This window comes from Ranitomeya imitator, chromosome 4 (genome assembly GCF_032444005.1).
Source record: "Ranitomeya imitator isolate aRanImi1 chromosome 4, aRanImi1.pri, whole genome shotgun sequence".
NCBI classification, from domain to species: Eukaryota; Metazoa; Chordata; class Amphibia; order Anura; family Dendrobatidae; genus Ranitomeya; species Ranitomeya imitator.
Window position 1 is genome coordinate 273961518 of NC_091285.1, and position 25612 is coordinate 273987129.

The following is a 25612-nucleotide window of genomic DNA, read 5'->3' on the forward strand; positions in this document are numbered from 1 at the left end:
CGAAGCTACCGCCTCACCAACACCGGTGCTCCTACAACCCTCAACCTATTGTCTCCATCCCCACCATCCTGTAGAATGTAAGTGTGCAAGGGCAGGGTCCTCGCCCCTCTGTATCAGTCTGTAATTGTTAGTTTGCTTACTGTAAATGATATCTGTAATTTGTATGTAACCCCTTCTCATGTACAGTACCATGGAATCAATGGTGCTATATAAATAAATAATATTCTAAAGGGGCATTTCCGGGCCAGTTTTTGGAATGGGTGAGGTCTCAGTGGTAAGATCTTCCAAGACGGGCACATTCTTCACAAGATAAGTGATATGTTGCAATGTTGGCAATAACCATTTAAAATGTAAAAGTTAACAGAATCGAGTGTTGAAAACCAACTCTAAGGCTATGTGCATACGTTCAGGATTTAAAAACGCTTAAAAAACGCATACATAAGCATCCCATCATTTGTAATGCATTCTGCAATTTTTGTGCACATGATGCTTTTTTTGTTTCCGCGAAAAAAATGCATTGCGGTAAAAAACGCAGCATGTTCATTAATTTTGCGGATTTTTCGTGTTTTTGTCGCTATTTAATGCATTGGGAAGCTCCGGAAAAAAACGCACAAAAAAAAAAAAAAAAAAAACGCGAAAAAAAACGCGTTCGGATTTCTTGCAGAAAATGTCGGGTTTTGTTCAGGAAATTTCTGCAAGAAATCCTGACATGTGCACATAGCCTAAAAGTGATCTTCAGTGCTTAAAAAAAAAAAAAAAAAATTAATGATGAATACATAGACACAAACTGAAAAAAAAAAAACACAAGGTGTAATTCAACCAGATGTTTCATCATGAAAGCAATAATCTCACAATTTTATTTTTCAGTGCTCTTTACTGAGTGATTACATACAGGTTAGCAAATTTTATGTAAGAAAAAGAAACGTTTAGTTATACAATAAATAAACCACTAGAGTGGTTGTAATCCTCAAGTGCCAAGATGACAATTGTACAGGTTTCTTCCGTTTGGTTCAACAAAAAAACACCCAACTGCAGTCTGCTTCAGGACCTTCTGTCAGATGGTAAGTTTAGCAGGGATGATGATCAGGAACACGTTTCCTACATGAAGAGAGAAAAAAAAAATACAAATCAAGATATGAAGAGAAAAATTTTGGCAGACGTCGGCAGGATTTCAGTTACTTAGTTGATTTTAGAATTTATTTGGAAATGTGATGTTCAACAAGCAGGGCTGCCTCCAGGTTTTCATGGGCCCTGGGCGAAAGAGTCCCGGTGGGCCCCTTTAACACATACCACAATTCATAATGCACGGATACGGCAGAGAAATATAGGTATAGTACAATGCCAAAGATTTCACTTCTTACATTACATGAGTGAAATCTATTGTGAATTCTACATTAGCTCAGAAACCGGATAGTATAGTCCTCTATACAGAATAATGAGCCCCATATATTGCTCCAAACAGAATAATGAGCCCAATATTATGCTCCATACAGAATAATGAGCCTCATATAATGCTCCAAACGGAATTGACCCCATATAATGCTCCATACCTATAGTGAGCCACATATAATTCTCCATATATGGTAGTATATGATGGGCCCCATCTATTGCTCCATATACAATGTGCCTCATATAATGCTACATACAGTATATGATCGGCCCCATACAGTATACTGAGTCCCATATATTGGTCCATACAAAATGGGCCCCATATGATGCTCCTTACAAAACGGGTCCCATATAATGCTCTAAAAATAATTGGCCCCATAAGATGCTCCATGTATAATGGGCCCCATATAATGCTCCATATACAGTATAATTGGCCATATAAAATGCTCCATATATAATTAGTCCCATAAGATGCTTCATATATTATTGGCCCCATATACGGCGCTATATAAATAAAAAATATTATTATTATTATACTGCTCCATATTGAATTGGCCCCATAAGATTCTCCATATTAAAATGGCCCCATATAATGCTCCCTATAGAATTGGCTTCATAAGATGCTCCCTATACTATTGGCCCCATAAGATACTCCATATAGAATTAGCCCCATATATTGCTCCAAACATTAAAAAATATAAAATGAAATACTCACCTCTCGTTGCTTGACGCTGCTCTGCTCTGGACTCCTCAGCGTCTTCCTGGTCTCTGTGCTGTGACTGCTCAGGCAGAGGGCGCACACTAGTGATGTCATCGCACCTTCTGACCTGAACGTCACAGTCAGAGGATGGAAGACGCTGCAGTGCTGGAACCGGGGGAGAGGTAAGTATCGCAAGTGCCGGGGCCTGGAGCAGGTGGGGGGTCCACTCGCGGGGGCCAGCACTATAGTGCGCCAGTGTCCCCGACGGTGAGTGGGCCCCCTGCCTGCTCAGGGTCCCAGCACTTGCCCGTGTGCCGATGCCGGCCCTGTCAATAAGCCAGCACAAGTGCAACTAGCTTGTGTTAGTATTTACAACACTTGCGATTTTGGTAGGAGACATGGACAGCATTGAGTCTCATGATGTACGGTTGTTGTAATACGTATATACTGTAAATAAGGCACAGCTTCCTGGCAGAATGAGGCAGCTTTCTGCCAATTAGCTCCCATGGTTATTTTTTGGTTTTGGAAAACACCTGGCCCCAGGCTACCGGTTGTTTAATCCCTTGGTGACAGCGTTAATTTGGACCCTAATGACCAGACAAAATTGTTTAACTCTGACCACTGTCACTTTATGGGGTAATAACTCTGGAATGCTTCACAGGATCCAACTGATTCAGAGACTGTTTTTTCGTGACATATTGTACTTCATGGTAGACGTAAATTTTGATCGATATGACTTGCGTATATTTATGAAAATATGCTAAAGATTTTACAAGAAATTTCACAATTTTCAAACTCAATTTTTATGACCTCAAATCAGAAAGCTATGCCACACAAAATAGATCATAAACAACATTTGCCTCATGTCTACTTTACATCTGCATTACTTAAAAAAATTGTTTTGTTAGGATGTTAGAATGGTTCAAAGCTGGTCAGCAATTTATTATTTTTTTCAATAAAAAATTTATTAAAACATTTTTTTACGCACCATATGCACCCCTCAAAGTCATCAAAACCACATTCAAGAAGTTTATTAACTCTCCATAGGAATTAAAGGAATGTGGAAGGAAAAAAAAAATGAACAATTTACGTTTTTTCGCAAAAATTTTACAATATCCCCCAAATGTTTAACTTTCACAAGGGTAACCAGAGAAAATGAACCCTAAAATTTTGTTATGCAATTTCTCCCGGGTACGCCGCTGCCACATATGTGGTGGAAAACTACTATTTGAGTGCACGGCAAGGCTCAGAAGGGAAGGAACACCTTTTAACTTTTTGAACACAAAAATTGCTGGAATCCTTAGCGGACACAATGTCTTGTTTGGAGAACTCTTGGTGTGACTAGACAGTGTAAACCCCCACATGTAACCCCATTTTGGAAACTAGACCCCTCAAGGAATTTATTGATTAGTTAAACACACTAGTTGTACCGAGGTATCATATAAAAATAAATATATAAAATCCTATATTAAAATCAAGATACCCAGGATCACCAAAATGTGTCAATAATGTAGTATAACACTACAGAAGAGCTGAAAAAAGTCGTGCTTATAGCATGGTAAGGCCAAGAAACCATTCACAGCAAAGGATGCGAGTTTCGGACGCACAGCTCCTTCGTCAAGGGTGCTGACGAAGGAGCTGTGCGTCCGAAACGCGCGTCGGGGTGCACCATACACTATTTGGCGATCTGTCTATTCAGCCTATATACCCTAAAGTAAGTGGCTTCATATGTGAATCTATAGCACCTTAATTATATAATCTCTTGCACTTTATGCAGTTGCACTTTCTTCACGGATTGCACTCTTATTTGCTCTTGTTCTTGGTATGCACATTGTTGCACTTTATTATAGAAAGAGCTTTTATACACATTATTGAAATTTTTTTTTCTCGGTTTTTCACTATTAATTGTTTTACCATAGTAAGTCCTTACGGGTATGGACATACATATATGATATATATTATGGTAGCCAAATAGGTATGGGCACTATTTTGATGTTACATACATGTATATTAAATGATAGAATTTTTTGGTTTTTAAATATTAAAATAATCTTTTTAATTGATGTATACCATGCAATAAATAAAATCTTTAATTACTTACATCCTTTGCTGTGAATGGTTTCTTGGCCTTACCATGCTATAAGCACGACCTTTTCCCTCAAGGAATTTATGTAGATGTGTGGTGCACACCTTGAAACCCTGAAGTTTATAACGTTGAACTGTGAAAATTAAAAAAATATTCCTGCAAAAATGTTGGTGTTGCCCCAAATTTTTATTTTCACAATGGTAACGGAGAATACAATTTGTTGTGCAATTTCTTTTGAGTACAGATACTCTATATGTGGTAGAAAACTACTTTTGAGGCACAGTGCAAAGCTCAGAAGAAAAGAAGTGCCATTTTGGAGTTCAGATTTTGCTATAATGGTTTGAGGGTGCCATGTCCCATTGGCAGAGCCCCTGAGGTGTCAGAACAGCAGAAACCCTGCATAAATAATTTTACAAACAACACCTTTCAATGAATTCATCTAGGGGTGCAATAAGCATGTTGACACCACATGTGCCTCACAGAAATTTATATAATTGGGTAATGAAGAAAGATTTAGATTTTTACCACTAAAAAGGAGATTTTTGTGTACTCACCGTAAAATCTTTTTCTCCGAGCCTATCATTGGGGGACACAGGACCATGGATGTTATGCTGCTTGCCGCTAGGAGGACACTAAGTCAACACAAAGAGTAAACTCCTCCTCTGCAGTATACACCCCTTGCCTGGCCAGTCACGACTCAGTTCGGTAGTAAAGCAGTAGGAGTAAAACCAAGACAAGTAAACTACCGTATATACTCGAGTATAAGCCGAGATTTTCAGCCCAAATTTTTTACTCGAGTCATGATCGGCGGTGGGGTTGGCGGGTGAGGGGGAGAGAGGACTGTCTCACACTCACCTAGTCCCGGCGCTCCACCTGCCCGTCCCACGGTCTTCGGGTGCTGCAGCTCTTCCCCTGTTCAGCGGTCATGTGGGACCGCTCATTAAACTTATGAATATGGACTCCACTCCCATAGGGGTGGAGCCGCATATTCATTCCTCCAATGAGCGGTAACGGTGACCGCTGACAGAGGAAGAGGCTGCGGCACCCGGAGACCAGCTGTCCGGGATAAGGAGCCAGGGACGCCGGGAGCAGGTAAGTATGTCATATTTACCTGTCCGCGTTCCACCCCACGGGCGCCGCTCCGTCTTCCGCGTCCTCTTGCTCTGACTGTTCAGGTCGGAGGGCGCGATGACGTACTAGTGTGCGCCGCCCTCTGCCTGAACAGTCAGTGCGGAGAGACGCCGAGACGGGACGCTGAGGAGCTGCAAGCAAGAGAGGTGAGTATGTCATTTTTTTTTTTATTGCAGCAGCATTCTATATTGCAGATTTATATGAAGCATCTATGGGGCCATAATGAACGGTGCAGAGCATTTTATATGGGGCAGCTTTATGTGGAGCATCTATGGGGCCATACTGAATGGTGCAGAGCATTCTATATGGCACAGCTTTATGTGGTGCATCTATGGGGCAATAATCAACGGTGCAGACATTCTATATGGCACAGCTTTCTATGGAGCATCTATGGGGCCATAATGAACAGTATTGGAGCATCTATTTTTATTTTTGAAATTCACCGGTAGCAGCTGAATTTTCCACCCTAGGCTTATACTCGAGTCAATAAGTTTTCCCAGTTTTTTGTGGCAAAATTAGGGGGGTCGGCTTATACTCGAGTATATACGGTATGTCCAAAACTGAGGAACAAAACACAACAAACAGCCAATAGGCTAACAGGGTGGGTCCTGTGTCCCCCAATGATTGGCTCGGAGAAAAAGATTTTACGGTGAGTACACAAAAATCTCCTTTTCTCCTACGCCTCATTGGGGGACACAGGACCATGGGACGTCCTAAAGCAGTCCCTGGGTGGGGAGCAATAGCACTGCTAAAACCCCATGTACCACTGGCTCACTGAGGTACCGCTGTCTGCAGAATGCGCCTGCCAAGGGCAGCGCCTGCCGAAGCCTGGGTATGAATGTGATAGTGCTTCGTGAAGGTATGCAGACTGGACCAAGTCGCAGCTTTACAAAGCTGTTGTGCGGAAGCCTGGTGCCGAATGGCCCAAGAAGCAACCGACCGAGTCGAATGCACCTTAATCCCTGCTGGGACAGGGGTGTTCCTGATGCGGTAGGATTCCTGAATAGTGGAGCGAATCCACTTGGCTAGAGTAGCCTTTGAGGCAGGTAGACTTTCCTATGTGCCTCTGGAAGCACGAACAGGACATCAGACTTACGGAAGGGAGCCGTGCGAGATATGTACCGCCGAAGAGCTCTAACCACATCCAGAGTATGGAGAGCTTTCTCGATACGATGGGTTGGTGCCGGACAGAATGACGGCAAGACAATGTCCTCATTTAGATGAAGGGAGGAGACGACTTTAGATAGGAAAGAGGGAGAGGTTCTCAAAACAAGAGAGCTGCCTACTCAGAAACTCTCCTGATTGATGAAACCGCCACGAGAAAGACCACCTTTCATGAAAAGAGGGTGAGAGAGATGTCCTGCAATGGTTCAAAAGGGGCCTCCTGAAGAACTCAGAGAACCAAGTTAAGATCCCATGACGCCAAAGGCATTCTATAGGGAGGGACCACCCGGGAGACTCCTTGGATGAACGTCTTAACCGGCAGTCTGGAAGCGATCTTTCGTTGGAATAGAACAGAATGCGGACACTTGTCCCTTGAGCGAGCTTAGGGCAAGGCCTGACTCTAAACCTGATTGGAGAAACTCCATAATGGACGGAATGGAAAAAAACAAAAGGAGAACATCCATAGGTATTGCACCATGAAAAGAAGATGCGCCACGTGCGATGATAAATGCGCATGGATACGGGTTTCCTAGCATGAATCATGGTAGAAGAAACCCCTGGAGAGAATCCGGCTTGGGCTAAAATCCAGGGTTCAACAGCCACGCTGTCAAAGACAGGGCCCCGGAGTTCTGGTGGCAAATCTGTCCCTGTGAGAGAAGATCCGTTCGATCTGGAAGGAATCAGGGGATGTCGGCGACCATTTGGACGAGTTCCGCGTACCATGCTCGGCGCGGCCAGTCTGGCGCGACGAGAATCACCGGTCTCCCCTCTGCTCTGATCTTCTTTATGACTCTCGGGAGCAGAGGAAGAGGCGGAAATATGTATGGCAGCTGGAACCAATGCCACGACAGGACCAGAGCAATGAACTGGGGAACCTGGTTGTTGAATCTCGAGGCCATGAGATCCACATCCAGCATCCCCCAGCGACGGCAAATCTGCTGGAAGACTTCCGTGTGGAGGGACCACTCGCCCGAGGCAAGACTTTGGCGACTGAGGAAGTCCGCTTTTCAATTCTCCACGCCCGGTATGTGGATCGCCGAGATGAGCGAGTGATTGGTCTCGGCCCAGCGCAGGATATGGGAGACTTCGAGCATGGCTGCCCTGCCGCGGGTTCCCCCTTGTCGGTTGATATACGCCACGGCTGAGGCGTTGTTGGATTGGATTCTGAAGGGATTGGTCTGCGAGAAGGTGGTGAAAGTTGCGTAAGGCAAGAGTGATCGCTCGAATATCCAAGATATTGATTGGGAAGCACGACTCTTGTGGACCAATGACCCTGTGCCATGTGGTGATTGAAAACTGCGCCCCAGCCCAAAAGGCTGGCATCGGTGGTCACCACTAGAAGAAAGGACTTCCCTTGGTTCAGGGAGGACTGTAGCGTCCACCACCTGAGATTCTGCCTGACCTGTGGGGGTAGGCGAAAACGACGGTCGAGGGAAACCGGGCTCCTGTTCCAGGCTAACAGAAGCGCCTGTTGCAAGGGACAGAGATGGAACTGCGCAAACGGAACGGCTTCCATCGACGCCACCATTTTCCCGAGGATGCGCATTGCAAAGCAAATGGAGTGAGAGACTGGGCAGAAGAGCTTGTGTGCTCCCTGTTGTAAGGACAAGACCTGCTCTGGAGGGAGAATGACTAGCCCGCGGGAAGAGTCCAAAATCATGCCCAGGAAGCAGATTTGCTGAGCCGGCAATGGAGATGATTTCTCGAAGTTGATCTTCCAACCCAGGTGAGAAAGAGTCCATGGTGATACTTACAGATTCCTTGCAGGCAGACTGGGACGGACCCTTGATTAATAGGTTGTCCAGATAGTTCTGCCCCATCACTCCCCGGGTGTGAAAAATGGCCATGACATCCGCCATGACCTTCGTGAAGACTCTGGGGGCGGTGGCAAGTCTCAAAGGCAAGGCCACAAACTGGAAGTGTTCTTCGTGGACTGCAAAGCGCAGGAACTGCTGGTGAGAGGGAAAAATTGGAATATGTAGATAAGCATCCTTGATGTCTATGGATGCAAGAAACTCCTTTTTCCAGGGACGTGACAACGGAATGGAGCGAGTCCATCCTGAAGTGTCGGACCCGTACGAACTTGTTCAGCAGTTTGAGGTCCAGTATGGGCCGTAGAGTCCCGTCCTTCTTTGGGACCACGAAGAGGTTGGAGTAAAACCCCTTCAACCTTTGGTGTCGAGGGACCGGAGCGATGACACCGTCCCTTTGAAGCACCTTTATGGCCTGAAGATGTGACGCCCTTGATTTGGGGAGAGAAGACTGGAAGAAGCGCGGAGGGGGGATGGAAGAAAACTCGATTTTGTATCCGGAAGACACGAGCTCTCTGACCCACTCGTCGTAAACGACCGAGAGCCAATTTTGACGGAACGAAAGGCGGCGTCCGCTGGACACGTCGATGAGTCATTGTGAAGGTTTAAGGGTTGCGGATGGTTTAGGGGCAGAAGGTCTCGGTCTGGGTTTCCAGGAACGGTTTGGTCTGTATGAGACCTGGGGATTTCTGTTTACCCGTCGTCTCGAACCAGGGGAAGAGGAGGACCAACTTGGACCGGAATAGAAACTGCTGTTGATTCCGAAAAATCCGGGCAGGTTTTTGCTGGGGAAGAAATTTACTCTTCCCTCCGGTAGCATCAGAAATGATTTGGTCTACTTTCTCCCCAAATAAACGGCCCGCTTGGTAAGGCAGATAAGTCATCGACTTTTTGGAAGCAGAATCTGCTCGTCAATCGCGGAGCCATAAGGCCCTCCTGATGGAAATTGCGTTTGCAGCCGCTTGCGCTGCGCAATTCGCCGCATCTATGGAAGCGTTGACTACGAAATCTCCAGTCTGAGCTATCTGGTTAGATAGTCTGGCCGCCTCTGGGTGAAGATTACTGCCAAGGACGGTAGAGGTTAATACCTCTGCCCAGGCCACCATTGCCTTAGCCACCCAGGTAGCTGCAAAAGATGGAAGGAGAGCTGCTCCTGAGGCCTCAAAGACTGAGCGAGCTAGATAATCAATTTGACGGTCAGAAGGATTTTTGACTGATGAACCGTCGGACAGGGATAAGACTGTTTTGGATGCGAGTCGCGATACGGCAGGATCCACCGAAGGAGAGAGAAGCCACTCCTTCACCAGATCCTTGGAGAAAGGATATTTAACTTCCATGGCTTTTTGAGCCGTAAAGCGCTTCTCCGGGTGTTCCCTGTGTTTTTGGATAACGTCCTATAACTCAGGGTGATTAGCAAATATCTTGTGGACGGGTTTAGACTTTTTAAAATAGGGATTTTTGTGTGTACTCACCGTAAAATCCTTTTCTCCGAGCCACTCATTGGGGGACACAGGACCATGGGTTATGCTGCTGTCACTAGGAGGCTGACACTAAGCTGAGACAAAAAAGGGTTAGCTCCTCCCCTGCAGTATACACCCTCATGCTGGCATGCAGAGACCCAGTTAAGTGCAAAAGCAGTAGGATAATGAGAACAATATATCAAAAAACATTGGAACATAACATGTCAAACAACAGTCAAAGACTAAAAAAGACAACTAGCCGTAAGGCTACCAGGGTGGGTGCTGTGTCCCCCAATGAGTGGCTCGGAGAAAAGGATTTTACGGTGAGTACACACAAAAAACAGGATTTTTGGTTGCTTACCGTAAAATCTGTTTCTTGGAGCCTCCATTGGGGGACACAGGAACCATGGGGTGTATGCTGCTGCCACTAGGAGGCTGACACTATGCAAATAAAAAAGTTAGCTCCTCCTCTGCAGTGTACACCCCACCGACTGGCATTATACTCTTCAGTTAGTGAGAAAGCAGTAGGAGAAAAGTAACAGGGTTGAAAAACCATAACCACAAACTTGAGAACTGTAAACGTGAGAACAGTCATAGAACATATAACAAAAACATTGGGAGGGAGCTGTGTCCCCCAATGGAGGCTCCAAGAAACAGATTTTACGGTAAGCAACCAAAAATCCTGTTTTCTTTATCGCCTCTCATTGGGGGACACAGGAACCATGGGACGTCCCAAAGCAGTCCCAAGGGCGGGAAAAACAGACTTCCATCAGGTCAGAGGACTCACCACTGCCGGCTGCAAGATCCTTCTGCCTAGGCTGGCGTCCGCCGAAGCGTAGGTATGGACCTTGTAAAATTTGGCGAACGTGTGGATGGAAGACCAGGTTGCCGCTTTGCAAAGTTGTAGGGCGGAAGCCCTGTGGTGCACCGCCCAGGAGGCGCCGACTGCCCGGGCGGAGCGAGCCTTGATCCCAGAGGGAGGCACTCTGTTCTTGACCAGGTGAGCCTCCAGAATAGCCGTTCTGATCCAGCGAGCGATAGTCGCCTTAGAAGCCGGCTGGTCTCTGCGCGAGCCATCAAGAATGACGAAAAGAGAATCCGTCTTCCGGAAAGTGGACGTTCTATCCAGATAGATCTTCACTGCCCTGACAAGGTCCAGCTTGTTCAACGATCGCTCCAGAAGATGAGTCGGAGCTGGACAAAAGGAAGGTAGAACGATGTCCTCGTTGAGGTGGAATGTGGAAACCACCTTAGGAAGAAAGGAAGGCGGAGGCCTGAGGACCACCTTGTCCTGGTGGATAACCAAGAAAGGAGGACGGCAAGAGAGAGCCGCCAACACGGAGACGCGGCGGATAGAAGTGATGGCCACAAGAAAGGCCACCTTCCAAGACAGAACTGATAGGGAAACCTCCCTGAGAAGTTCAAAGGGGGGAACCCTCAGAACGTCCAGTACCAGGTTTAAATCCCATGAATCCACAGGGGCCCTGTACGGAGGGACCGCGTGGGCTACTCCTTGAAGGAAGGTCTTAACCTGTGGTCTGGAAGCTAAAGTCTTTTGAAAAAGGATGGAAAGCACAGAAACCTGGCCCTTTAGGGAACTAAGAGCATGGTCCGAATCCAGTCCTGCCTGAAGGAAAACCAAGATGGAAGGCAGGGAAAAGGACATAGGTGAAACGCGGTTGGACTCGCACCAACGGAAGTAAGCCTTCCAGGCACAATAGTAGATCCTGGAAGACGAAGGCTTCCGAGCCTGAATCATGGTGAAAATCACCCGGGCCGAAAGGCCGGACGCTCTTAGAACTGCGGTCTCAACAGCCACGCCGATAAACTGAGCGACTGAGAATTCGGGTGGGAGATCGGACCCTGAGACAGCAGATCGGGCCAGACTGGAAGGCGCCAGGGAGCGTCCGCGAGAAGATTGACGAGCTCCGCGAACCAAGCTGTCCAAGGCCAATCCGGGGCGATTAGAATGACCGGCATCCCTTCTGCTTTGATCTTTTTCAGCAGTTTGGGAAGCAAGGGAAGGGGTGGGAACAGGTAGGGCAGCCCGAACTGTGACCAAGGAATGGCCAGAGCGTCGACGTCCACTGCGAGAGGATCGCGAGACCTGGAGACGAACCGCGGAATCTTCCTGTTCGTTCGAGACGCCGTGAGGTCCACGTCCGGAGTCCCCCATCGAAGACAAATCTGATGGAAGACCTCCGGACGTAAGGACCATTCCCCTGCCGCGAGACCCTCGCGGCTGAGGAAGTCGGCGGCCCAATTGTCCACGCCGGGGATATGCACCGCGGATATCACCGGAACCGTTGCCTCTGCCCAAAGGAGAATCCTGGATACCTCGGCCAAGGCGCTCCGAGTTCCCCCCTGATGGTTGACATATGCCACCGCCGTGGCATTGTCCATCTGGATTCGGATAGGAAGGCCCCTGCGAATCCTTTCCCAGTGACGAAGGGACAGAAAAATGGCCCGGATCTCGAGGACATTGATCGGTAAGGTTGACTCTTGCGCTGACCAGCGGCCCTGTACAGTCAGGTGGCGAAACACTGCACCTCAGCCAAGCAGGCTGGCATCCGTCGTCACCACTTGCCAGTGAACTGGAAGGAAGGACCTGCCCTGGGACATGAGAGACCGTTTGACTCGGGGGGAGAGTCGGATCGGGCGGTCCATGGGGAAGACAGACCTGTTCCACTGAGACAGGATGGCTTGCTGAAGAGGTCGAGAATGAAATTGGGCGAAGGGAATCGCTTCCAATGTTGCTACCATCCTCCCCAAAACCTTCATGGCCGATCGGAGGGAGGGAGGCCGAGGGCCCTGGAGCACGCGTACGTCCTGACGAAGAATGGATCTCTTGACTTCGGGGAGAAAGACCCTGGTCCGACGGGTGTCGAAGAGCATGCCCAGAAAGATGATGCGCTGAGAAGGAATAAGACAGGACTTCTTCCGGTTGACCAACCACCTGAAAACGGGCTAGGGTATCAACGATGGACAGGCTTTCGTGGGCCTGAGAAAAGGACGGAGCCTTGATGAGGATGTCGTCGAGGTATGGAAAAAGACCCAGACCTCTGACCCTCAAGATGGCCATCAGTGCCGCCATGATCTTCGTGAAGACTCTTGGGGCGGTATGCAAGACCGAACGGCAGGGCGACGAACTGAAAGTGTTCCTGGAGCACCGTAAAGCGCAGGAATCGGTGATGTCCTGGAAATATCGAAACATGGAGGTAGACATCCTGAACATCTATGGAACACAGAAATTCGTGAGCCTCCATGGAAGCGATTACCGAACGAAGGGATTCCATCCTGAAGTGCTTTAGACGGACTCTCCTGTTCAGTAATTTGAGATCCAGAATGGGACGCACTCTGCCGTCTTTTTTCGGTACTACAAAAAGGTTTGAGTAGAAATCTGTGAACCGTTCTTTTTCTTGGACGGGAACGATTACCCCGGCTTTGAGGAGAGACGCGATGGCTGCGAAGAAACCCGGAACTAGAGCGGAATCTCTTGGAGGTCGGGATTCGAAGAAACGATCCCGGGGTCGAGAAAGGAACTCTATCTTGTATCCCGAGGATACAACTTCCCTGACCCAAGCGTCCTCTACCGAGGAGATCCAGACGTCCCTGAAGAAGAGAGGTGGCCTGGCTACTAGTCGAGTCATGCCGAGGAGGTCCTTCCAGTCCTGGACCTGGAGGATCTACCCTGGGAGTAGCGAGGAAGGAGTGGGCCTCAAGGATACCGTCTTCTCCTCTTGACGGCCTGTGGCCTCTGTTGCTGCTGGGAGAAGGAATTTGATGCCGCGAAGCGCCAAAAGGACCGAAAAGACCAAAATTGACGTCTAGGAGGAGGGCGTCGAGGCTAGGCCTGGGGAAGAAGGGAACTCGTACCCCCTGTAGCGTCCTTAATGAGTTGGTCTAGCTTAGAACCAAAGAGACGAGACCCCTGAAAAGGAAGGCTGGTAAGGGACTTTTTAGAAGACAAATCCGCCTGCCAGGCCTTAAGCCAAACGGTTCGGCGGATGGCAACCGCGTTGCTGGACGCCTGAGCCGCACAAGACGCGGCGTCCAGGGAGGCGGAGACCAGATATTCACCCGCGTGAGAAATCAGGTAGGCAAGTTCCGCCAGCTGTCCGGATTGAACCCCGTCCAGGATGCCCTGACGGAGCTGTTTGGCCCATTTGGAAATGGATTTTGAAACCCAAGTGAAAGCGAAGGCCGGGCAAAGACTAGCTGAGGCCGCCTCAAAGGCTGACTTCGCGAAAGATTCTATGACCCTATCGTTAGAATCTTTCAGCGATGCTCCGCTGGACAGTGGGAGAACCGTGTTGGTGGACAGTCTGGAAACTGGAGGGTCCACTGAAGGAGAAGCAGTTCAATTAGCGGTGAGCTCCGAAGAGAAGGGATATAACACGCCAAGTCGCTTTCCTCTCTGAAAAGCGTCTGGTCGGGTTCTCTCTTTCTCTAGCCATAATCTCCTCGAATTCTGGGTGAGGAGCGAAAAACTTGGAAGGTGGTTTAGCCCGTCTAAACGAAACCGCCTGATCTGTGGGTTCCGTAGAGGACTCTTTGATGCCACAGGTTTGATTTATCACTCCAATAAGATTCAGAACCATATCCCTCATGGTAGCGATTTGGTTCGAATCCAGCTCCGAAACATCCTCCGAGGGGACATCAGAGAACGCCTCGCCTGACTCAGGGGAGGAGGATCGGGAGGACGCCGACCGCAGAGGAGGACCGAGTGGCGAGATGGAACAAGAAGAGGACTCAGACCGGCGTTCCTGTCTGGACCTTTTGCGGCTAGCCGTGGATGGCTCGGACGGAATTTCCTGCGTCCCGCTGGCTACTGCGGGGGTCTGCAGGGGTATCCGATCCAGCACGGACACCAGGGTTTGAGACACCCGTGTTAAATCGGCCACCGATTGGGACAGAGAGGAGGCCCAGCCTGGGATGGGGGGGATCACTCTCGGGTGGATCGGCCGGGGGATCCTGGGCAGTGGGAACAAACGGGTTGCTGCAGGACTGACATATGCAAAGTACTTGACTAAGACAGATGAGGAAGAAGCAGGAGGACGAGAGCGGCCCCCTTTAAGAGGTAGACATTTTGAGAAGGTCCCTGAAGAAAATGCCGGCGGGTTAGGGGACAGTGGGGCAGAGGGGATGTCAGTCTGCAGTGCAGCTACTCACGGACCCGGTCCTGGAAGATGTTCCGCTTGCGGTGGGTCTCCGATGAAAGAAGGTGGAACTCCTGCCCTGAGGTGCTGTAGTCCTAGTGCGGTGGCGATGTGAGGGTCGCGCTGCGTGAGCACCTGCTCCTGAGGAGCGGTGAGGGCCCACAGACGTTGTACCTGGAAGAAGGGGGCGGAGTCAGCCATAGAAGCGCCGGTGGGCAGGGCACGGAATGTCGGGCGGGAAAAAGCCCGCCCGCAGAAGCGGTAGTAGAGGAGCGCGGGACCGGAAGTAGGCCCCGGCCTAAGCCGGGACCTAAAGTAGAGGCCGGCGCCGCCGGAGAAGGGAACCGCGGCGCCGGAGCAGTGCACCGCAGGCACTGAGTAGAGCGGCAGCCTGCCAAGGCCGCCCGGGAAAGCGGAAGTGGCGGGGTCGCGGCGCCAGAAGTAGGCCCCGGCAGAAGCCGGGACCTAAAGTAGAGGCCGGCGCCGCCGGAGAAGGGAACCGCGGCGCCGGAGCAGTGCACCGCAGGCACTGAGTAGAGCGGCAGCCTGCCAAGGCCGCCCGGGAAAGCGGAAGTGGCGGGGTCGCGGCGCCAGAAGTAGGCCCCGGCAGAAGCCGGGACCTAAATTAGAGGCTGGCGCCGCCGGAGAATCGTGGCGCCGGAGCGCCGCCGGAGAATCGCGGCGTCGGAGCGCCGCAGAAAGTAAGTGGCACGGCATCCTGCCAAGGATGCCGTGCAGACACAGGACACATTGTGGCCGCCGAGAAGTGAGACCGCAGGGGGGAGCGGCGCGGCAGCCTGCTAGGCTGAGACTCTATAAGGGAGACATTGTGGCTGTGCGGCCGCCAATGAAGGAGAGCTTAGAAAATGAGTTACAGCCCTTGTGGCTGTCCCTGGGATCCCTCTAAAATAAACGCCATGAGGGAGGACCGGGGGACATCTGGAGAAAAGATCCCGGGGGAATGGAGGGGAAATACTCACCTAAACATCCCACGCCGTTACTAACCTGAGGGGAATGAGACGTCCACGGAGCTGTGATGGACGTCCTCGTCTCCTCCGACCGACAGGCTCTGGTAGGCGAGTGGGTGGGGGACGGGGCCAGGACCGGACTTCTGAGCACGCTTGTGTGCTAGGATCTTGGTCCTGGAGAGGGATCTATGAGGATACGGGGTGGCAGTACACGCCGTACTCATAGTCCGCTTTGTGGGACTACAGGTGTGACTGCTCACCCTGTATCCCTTCCGAAAAAAACCTGAAAGAAAACGACGCACATTGAGGTAGATAAGGGTCTAATAAAAGACCCGTGTCCACCTCCTACTGACACTAAGCTAAACTGGAGAGTATAATGCCAGTCGGTGGGGTGTACACTGCAGAGGAGGAGCTAACTTTTTTATTTGCATAGTGTCAGCCTCCTAGTGGCAGCAGCATACACCCCATGGTTCCTGTGTCCCCCAATGAGAGGCGATAAAGAAATCCCTATTTCTCCTTCGCCTCATTGGGGGACACAGGACCATGGGACGTCCCAAAGCAGTCCCTGGGAGGGAAACAATACAACCACGTAACTTCATGTACCATCTGACTACCAATGCGCAACGGCCGCCTGCAGGATACGCCTGCCAAGGGCCGCGTCCGCAGAGGATTGGATATGCACATTGTAATGCTTTGTGAAGGTATGCAGGCTGGACCACGTTGCGGCCTTGCAAACCTGCTCCGCTGATGCCTGGTGCCGGATGGCCCAGGAAGCACCCATCGACCGAGTGGAGTGAGCTCTAATCCCCGCCGGGATAGGACTGCCCCTGACCCGATAGGATTCCTGGATAGCAGATCGGATCCATCTAGCTATCGTGGATTTAGACGCCGCCAAACCCTTTCTGTGACCCTCCGGGAGCACGAAAAGGGCGTCCGATTTTCTGAAGTGTGCCGTTCTGGAAATGTACCTCCTGAGAGCCCGTACCACGTCCAGAGTATGGAGAGCCTTCTCGACCCTATGTTTAGGCTGCGGACAAAAGGAGGGAAGGATGATGTCCTCGTTAAGGTGGAAAGATGAGACCACCTTTGGAAGAAACGCGGGAGAAGGACGTAGGACTACCTTGTCCTGATGAAAGGCAAGGAAAGGTGCCCGACAGGATAGAGCGGCGAGCTCTGAAACCCTTCTGATGGACGTCACCGCTACCAGGAAGGCAACCTTCCAAGAGAGAACAGAGAGCGGAACGTCTTGAAGGGGTTCGAACGGCGGTTCCTGGAGAGCCCCCAGGACCAAATTGAGATCCCAGGTCTCCAAAGGCATCCTGTAAGGAGGAACAACGTGGGAGACTCCCTGAATGAAAGTCTTGACCTGAAGGTTGGTGGCGATCCTACGCTGGAACAGCACGGATAAGGCTGAGATCTGACCTTTAAGAGAGCTCAGGGCCAAACCGGAATCCAGACCGGACTGAAGGAAATTCAGGATACAAGGGATGGAGAAGCTGAGCGGAGGGAGCCCTCGGAGCCTGCACCAAGAAAAGAAGGTCTTCCAGACGCGGTGGTAGATAGAGGCAGAGGACGCCTTGCGAGCACTTAGCATGGTAGGAATGACCTGCTGAGAGAAACCAGCACGAGCTAGAATCCAGGTTTCAACAGCCACGCCGTCAAACGTAGGGCCCCTGAGCTCTGATGGTAGATCGGTCCTTGGCGAAGTAGGTCTGGGCGGTCTGGCAACCGCAAGGGGACGTCGGCTACGAGCTGAACGAGCTCCGCGTACCAAGCGCGACGAGGCCAGTCTGGGGCGACCAGAATGACCGGGCCTCCCTCCGTCCTGATCTTTCGGATGACCTTCGGCAGTAAGGGAAGAGGAGGAAACACGTATGGGAGTTGAAAATGATGCCACGGAGAAATTAGCGCGTCCACTCCTATGGCCTGGGGATCCCGAGATCGAGCGATGAAGTTGTGGACCTTGGCGTTCCATCTGGATGCCATCAGATCCACGTCAGGGGTCCCCCAGCGAAGACAGATCTGGTGAAAAACTTCTGGGTGAAGTTCCCATTCCCCCGAGGCAAGGCCCTGGCGGCTCAGGAAGTCCGCTGCCCAGTTCTCAACTCCCGGAATGTGCACCGCCGAGATGATGGAGTGGTTGGTCTCGGCCCAACGAAGGATGAGAGAGACTTCCCTCATCGCCGCCCTGCTGCGGGTACCCCCCTGGTGGTTGATGTAAGCCACCGCCGTGACGTTGTCCGATTGGACTCTTATTGGGTGACCCGCAAGCAGAGCGTGGAAGTGAATCAGAGCAAGTCTGATAGCACGAATCTCCAGAATGTTGATGGGGAGGCTGGATTCCCGAGCAGTCCAACGACCCTGGGCCGAGTGGTGAAGAAACACCGCCCCCCAGCCAAGAAGACTGGCGTCGGTGGTTACCACTAACCAGCGGAACGGGAGGAAGGACTTCCCCTGGAGAAGAGATGGTCCCAGGGTCCACCAAATGAGAGAATGTCTGACCCGAGGAGACAGGGGACAAGGGAGGTCGAGAGAAAAGAGACTCCTGTCCCAGTTGTCCAGCAGAGCCTGTTGTAAGGGGCGGAGATGGAGTTGAGCGAAGGGAACAGCTTCGATTGCCGCAACCATCTTTCCCAGGATCTTCATGGCGAACCGAATGGTTCGCGGGCGAGGATGGCAGAGTGTACGGACTCCCTGCTGGAGCGCTTGGACCTTGGACCGAGGAAGCAAAACCAGCCCCCTTGAAGTGTCCAGGATCATTCCCAGAAAGGAGATCCGACGGGAAGGAACGGGAGATGACTTGTCTAAGTTGATCAGCCAGCCCAGGCGAGAAAGCGAATCCAGGGTAATGTGGACGCTTGACTCGCAGGCCTGAAACGACGGGCCCTTTATGAGGAGATCGTCTAGGTAAGGTAATACGACGACTCCTCGAGAGTGAAGAATGGCCATGACAGCCGCCATGACCTTGGTGAACACCCTGGGCGCCGTGGCGAGACCGAAGGGCAAGGCTGTGAACTGAAAATGGTCCTCTCGAATGGCAAAGCGAAGGAACCTCTGATGAGGCGGGAAGATCGGGATGTGAAGATAGGCATCCTTGATGTCTATCGAGGCCAGAAATTCCCCTCTTTCCATGGAGGAGATGACCGATCTGAGCGATTCCATCCTGAAGTGCCGGACTCTCACGCACCTGTTCAGAAGCTTCAGATCCAAGATGGGACGAACGGTCCCGTCCTTCTTTGGCACGACGAAGAGGTTTGAGTAGAAGCCTCTGAACCTCTCGTGTTCCGGGACCGGCACGATGACCCCGCTCTGGCGGAGGGAGTGGATGGCGCAAAGAAGGGCGCGAGACTGAGCTCCCGAACTGGGAAGACGAGAGGGGAAGAACCGAGTGGGAGGGGGAGAGGAGAACTCTATCTTGTAGCCAGACGATACCAGATCTCTGACCCATTCGTCGTGAACGACGGAGAGCCAGGCTTGTTGAAAAAGGAGTAGACGACCGCCTACTCTTCTGGGATCGACTGGCGCTGTTCCCGAGTCATTGAGAAGGGAATCTGGGAGGTCTGGAACCTCTGGTTCGGGGCTGCCTCGGTTTCCCGCGCCAGGAGGGATTAGGTCTGAAGGATGGACGAACGTCTCTGTCTGCGCGGGCGGAGCGGTCCGATCTGGGAAGGCCAGAGGGATTGGACCAGGCAGAGTTGGTACGAAAAGGCCGAAAACGAAAGTAAGGCTGGCGCTGGAAAGCCACCTTGGGCCTCTGTTGGGGAAGAAACTTGCTCTTTCCCCCTGTGGCGTCGGAAATAAGCTGGTCAAGCTTTTCGCCGAAAAGACGCCCGCTTTGAAAAGGGAGAGAAATCAGGGATTTTTTAGAGGAAGAGTCTGCGCGCCAATCTCTGAGCCAAAGGGCCCTTCTAATAGCGATGGCGTTGGAAGCCGCCGAAGCAGCGCAATTTGCCGCGTCGAGGGATGCGAACATAACATAATCGCTGGCCATGGCTAGCTGCTTAGCCAGGTCCGCCATCTCCGAGGGGAGGTCCTGCTCATTAATGGATTTCGCTAGGGCATCCGCCCAGGAAACCATAGCCTTGGACACCCAGGCCGCGGCGAAGGAGGGAGACAGGGACGAGCCAGAGGCTTCGTACACCGAGCGAGCTAGAGAGTCTATCTGGCGTTCGGTGGGACTCTTAATTGAAGCGCCCTCCGGGACTGAGAGAAGAGTCTTAGAAGCCAGGCGCGAGACCGGCGGATCTACCGTGGGGGGATCCGTCCAGTCTTTCACGAGATCAGCTGAGAAGGGATACTTGGAAACCAAGACCTTCTTACCCGTGAAGCGCTTGTCTGGGTGTTCCCTGTGACGCCTGACTATGTCCAGGAAGGCTGGATGAGAGGCAAAAGCTTTGTGAGAACGCTTGGTTCTGGAAAAGGAGACCGCATGTTCCGGAGCGGAATTAGAATCGTCATCCACCTTTAGTGCGTGATTGACTGCTACGATGAGGGAGTCAACCGTGGCTCTGAACTCCGGAGCCTCCGGATCCAAAGAAATTTCAGACTCATGTTCAGAGTCCTGAACGCTTCGAGCCCCCAAAGAGGGTGAGCGAGAGGTGGAGCTGCCAGAGTCTGAGTGACGAGGAGAACGCTCCGGAGAGGTAGTACGGGTCCGTTTTCTGGACGACCGTGCCTCTTTAAGAGGCGAGCGGCCCCTGCTGGCCGACGATTCCCCTGCTATGGAGGGATCCCTTAGCACCTGTAGCGGATTGCCCCGTTCCCCGGGAGGATTTTGAATGGACTTGATGGCGTTAGCTAAAAAATCCACGGACTGAGAAAGCGAGGCGACCCACGGGGGGGGGGCTAGGTACTCCAGGGTCGGCGGCGGTGGAGGGCTCCTGGGCACATGGGGCATCGCAGGCAGAGCAGAGGGGAGAGCTTTGAGGCCTGGGAAGAGGGGCCTGGCAGGTGGTACACGCAGAAAAGAAGGTTGTATGCACCTTAGAAGATTTTTTAGACCTTGACTGCGACATGATGCTAATGCAGACAAAATTACAGGGTCTATATAGAGGTGACCAGTGACTGAGAGGGCGCTGCAGAGGGGAGCTAACGATGTCTCCTTACCCCGGTCCTGTGTCCCGCTATCCAGGAGAGACGAACTGCTGGGGTGTTCACTCTGAGAGGAGGAAGCCGGCTGCACGTGGACCACTGACGCACCAGAGATGCGACAGGCAGGAGCTGCGGCGCTGAGGAGAGGGACCAAGATGGCCGCCGAGATCAGGAAGAGAAATCTCGGCGGCTGTGAGAAGCGCCAGGAGCGGGGGGCGGCGCCACAGACACTGGCTGGAGTGGGCGGAGCTTAGCGGCGGCGACCAGCGGCTAGGCCGAAGCCGGGGACTAAATTTGCGGCCTCGGCCCGGCGCGCGGTCGCGAGCGCCGGAAAGGGACAGGGACCGCCCAAAAAGCCTGCAGATGGAGCCCAGGGATGAGGAGCCCTCCTGACCGCCGGCGACACACCCCCCCAGTCCCCCCACCGGGCACTTACCCTGAAATGGAGGTGAGAGGGAACCATGGTGCCATATATAGGAACGGTGCAGGGGTTGGGAAGCCTTCTATCCACCTACCCCACATGGGGGGTGGAGAGGAACCGTCCACCACCTGAGTCACAAGTCACATTGGTGATGCAGTGTGGTCTGCACGGACGCCACTGGGATAAAGCCACTGTACAGCCGAGGGTAGAACCTGGTGGACAGGGCATATGTCCGGCAATAAAAAGGCCTGTCTGCAGAGGAGGATACTGGAGGTAGGAACACCAGTGCTCGTCTGTATAAGGGGAGATCGGGGCCCATTAGGGGAGAAACCGTCGCCCAAAAAAAGGACAGCTCAGGCAGTGGCTCCCACGTCGCAGGAGAGGATACGGTGAGGTGAAACTCCCGTGCTCGCCTGTTGTTGGTTCGGGGGAGATCGGACCTTAGAAGAATCCGTCGCCCCCTTCGTCCGGAATAGATGAAAAAAGAGAGAAAAAATCAGTGTGCCTCCTACGGACACTAAGCTTAAACTGGGTCTCTGCATGCCAGCATGAGGGTGTATACTGCAGGGGAGGAGCTAACCCTTTTTTGTCTCAGCTTAGTGTCAGCCTCCTAGTGACAGCAGCATAACCCATGGTCCTGTGTCCCCAATGAGGCGAAGGAGAAAGATACGACGTGTTCCTGAGAGGAAACGGATTCGTCGTCCCCCATTAGTGTTTTGTTGACTGCCTCAATAAGGGAGTCAAGTGTCTCCTGACCGATAGAGGAGTCTTGGGTTAAAGATTCCTCCGACTCGTATACCGAATCATGTACGCTGCGACCCTCAGGGGAGGGGGAGCGAGAAGATGAGCTGACAGATGCGGAAGCTCAAGCATAGACAGGAGATGAGGGAAGGGTTCTTTTTCTGGCACCCCGAGGGTCCCGTAGAATGGTACGCCCCCTGTGGTCAGACGGCCCTGCACTGTCGCCAGATTCCGTCGCAGCCGATGGAAGTGAGTTCTGGCTTAAGGAGGACCCTCGGAAAGAGTCCAATGCCTTGACCAAGGACTCCATTGAGCATGACAAGGACGCGGCCCACTCAGGAGGGTTAGGCTCGGCGGGATCGGTGGAGACATTGGAGGTGGCGGCAGAAGGCGGCTGCACACAGGCCGGGTCACAGTTCTGGCACAAAGGGGTATTGTGGGAACGTGGCAACGCAGAATTGCAAGTGGCACAAGAAGTAAAAAACAGTGTGCTTTTTATTGCCCCTTTTTGCATCCTTAGATTGAGACATAGTGTATGTCTATACTCCAATTAGACTGTGACAGGTGGGCTATGGGAGCAGAGAAGGGGTTAAGCTTTTCCCTAAGGAGTGGAGCAGCTTACCCACGGTCCTGTGCTGGTGTCCCAGGGGAGGCAGAGAGGGAAGGCAGCGTTTTCGGCTGGATGTTCCCTGCAGAAGTTGAGTCCCAAGATGGCGCCCGAGATTTGCAGGGCACTTCTCTTTCAGAGTGAGAAGCGCCTGAGTAGGGGGCGGAGCTTCGACGGTGGGCGGGAATTTTAAGTAGCAGCCTAGTCCGGCAGTAGAAGCCGGGGACTAAATTTGGGGAGCCGGCCGGCGGGCACGGTGTAGCGCCGAACGATCGCCGCTGTCACCAATCAGCGGCACCTCTCACCAGGGACTCGGACTGCATCCTCCCACGCTGCAGCGTGAGGAGGGGACTACTCACCGAGCCTTGGTGCGGCCTCCAGCTCAATCGGTCCTCCCTGCGCCGGAGGATGGAGAGCGTCATATGTGTGCCTGCCGCAGGGGACTTATGGCTGGGCCGCCGTGCTGATGTGCCTGCAGCAGGGAATTTACGGCTACCGTGGGGACTACAAGACGCTGAGGTGAGGGCTTGAGTGCGGTGGAGCCCGGGAGATGCACATGAGAGGTATACTCTATGTGCTCGCCCACCTATATGGGGGAGATCGGGACCGAGTAAAAACCGTCGCCCTGGGTTTAGGTTAGGCATGCCCCATTTGTTGCAGGAGAGGTACGGGAGGGGAGGGGGGGGGGGGTATACTCGCCGTGCTCGCCTGTTGATGGTTCAGGGGAGAGAGGACCCTAATCATAATTTTTATTTACATAGCGCCAACATATTCCGCAGCACTTAATTAAGCGGGGACATGTTTAAACAATAAATTCAGTACGAGTTCACAATTTAAACAGTGACATTAGGAGTGAGGTCCCTGCTCGCAAGCTTACAATCTACAAGGAAATGGGGGGACACAATAGGTGAAAAGTGCTTGTTTCAGCATTATATATGGCACAACTTTATATGGAGCATCTTATGAGGCAATAATGAACAGTATGGAGCATTATATGTGGCACAGCTTTATATGGAGCATCTTATGGGGCAATAATGAACGGTATGGAGCATCTATTTTTATTTTTGAAATTCACCGGTAGCTGCTGCATTTCCTACCCTAGGCTTATACTTGAGTCAATAAGTTTTCCCAGTTTTTTGTGGCAAAATTAGGGGGGTCGGCTTATACTCGAGTATATACGGTACTCTGAGGTCACCAGACCGTGCTCGGGAAAACCCGAGCAACGAGTATACATGCTCATCACTAATCAAAACCCTAAGCCCATCCCCAACCCTAAGCCCATCCCCAAAGAATGAAAAATAAAAATTATAAAATGAAAAAATGAATCTGACTAAGGGAGCTGAAACCCGTAAGAGGCTTTTTCCTGATAGGAGTTTTAAAATGGCAATGGGAGAATAAGGCCCCTTAGCGGCCACTGTGTTAATGCGTATCAGTAGTCGTTAAGGGGTTAAACAAAATAACAAAACCAAACTGTCCTTTACTTAAGGTACCGTCACACTGAACGATATCGCTAGCGATCAGTGACGTTGCAGCGTCCTGGCTAGCGGTATCGTTGAGTTTGACAGGCAGCAGCGATCAGGATCCTGCTGTGCCATTGTTGGTCGGAGCAGAAAGTCCAGAACTTAATTTCGTCGCTGGACTCCCGCAGACATCGCTGAATCGGCATGTGTGACGCCGATTTAGCGATGTCTTCACTGGTAACCAGGGTAAACATCGGGTTACTAAGCGCAGGGCCGCGCTTAGTAACCCGATGTTTACCCTGGTTACCAGGGTAAACGTAAAAAAAACAAAACCAAACACTACATACTTACATTCCGGTGTCTGTCCCCCGGCACTGTGCTTCTCTGCACTGTGTAAGCGCCAGCCGGAAAGCAGAGCACAGTGGTGACGTCACCGCTCTGCTTTCCGGCTGGCGCTCACAGTCAGTGCAGAGAAGCACAGCGCCGGGGGACAGACACCGGAATGTAAGTATTTAGTGTTTTGTTTTTTTTTTACGTTTACGCTGGTAACCAGGGTAAACATCGGGTTACTAAGCGCGGCCCTGCGCTTAGTAACCCGATGTTTACCCTGGTTACCAGGGGACTTCGCATAGTTGGTCGCTGGAGAGCGGTCTGTGTGACAGCTCTCCAGCGACCACACAGCGACGCTGCAGCGATCGGGATCGTTGTTTAGATCGCTGCAGGGTCGCTAAATGTGACGGTACCTTTACCCTTCCTACAGCAATGCCATGCACATGGAGTATGCAACATAGCACATCAGAAGAACTATACTACATTTCTAATTGGAGGTGAATTCCAATATCATAAACCTGCCACACATTGGGATAGGATCTTGGACATGGGAAGACCCCTTTAAGTCAGCACTGCAGACAATATCAGACACAGGGAACAGCAATGGACACAGCGCCAGACCAGTGGAGGGTGACTAAAGTACTTTTTTTGTAACTACAGTTTGGGGAAGAGGGGGGTTTCTGAAAATGGAAAACTCCTTGATCATTGAGAAAAATGGCAGGCTGCATAGCTGTAAAGAACTTAGATGGCACAGCTCATGGTGCAAGAAGTGCAATAGACAGAAGTGGAAAAATAATAATTATAAATCTAATTTGACTGTCACTAGTCAGGCAGGACCACTGAATTAGACTGTAGTATCTGCAGCTTACTCCAGTCATGTCCATTGTAACCAGACTAGCTCCACTTTGATAGCACTGAAGAGGAGGCCGTTCTATTAGAACCCGATAGGAAATGGCAGGCTTCAGAGAGATCGCCAAGGAGCCACGTGATCAAAATGATGTCACATGCACCCTCTAGTGGCTGGGTAAATTCAGACAGAACTGCTGACATACTGGAAAAATATGGACATTTATCATCTACATACTGGTACACTA

General features: G+C 51.4%; 1 protein-coding gene across 1 annotated transcript in view; it reads right to left on the reverse strand.

The window, feature by feature from the left end:
* Positions 1 to 826: 826 nt before the first annotated feature.
* Positions 827 to 25612, reverse strand: part of CCT2 (chaperonin containing TCP1 subunit 2) — a 70145-nt gene continuing 45359 nt past the window's right edge. Inside the window, exon 16 of the mRNA XM_069764621.1 lies at positions 827 to 1098. Within this exon, the coding sequence (XP_069620722.1) occupies positions 1068 to 1098 (31 nt within the window). The 3' untranslated portion in view covers positions 827 to 1067. The remainder of the gene's footprint in view (positions 1099 to 25612) is intronic.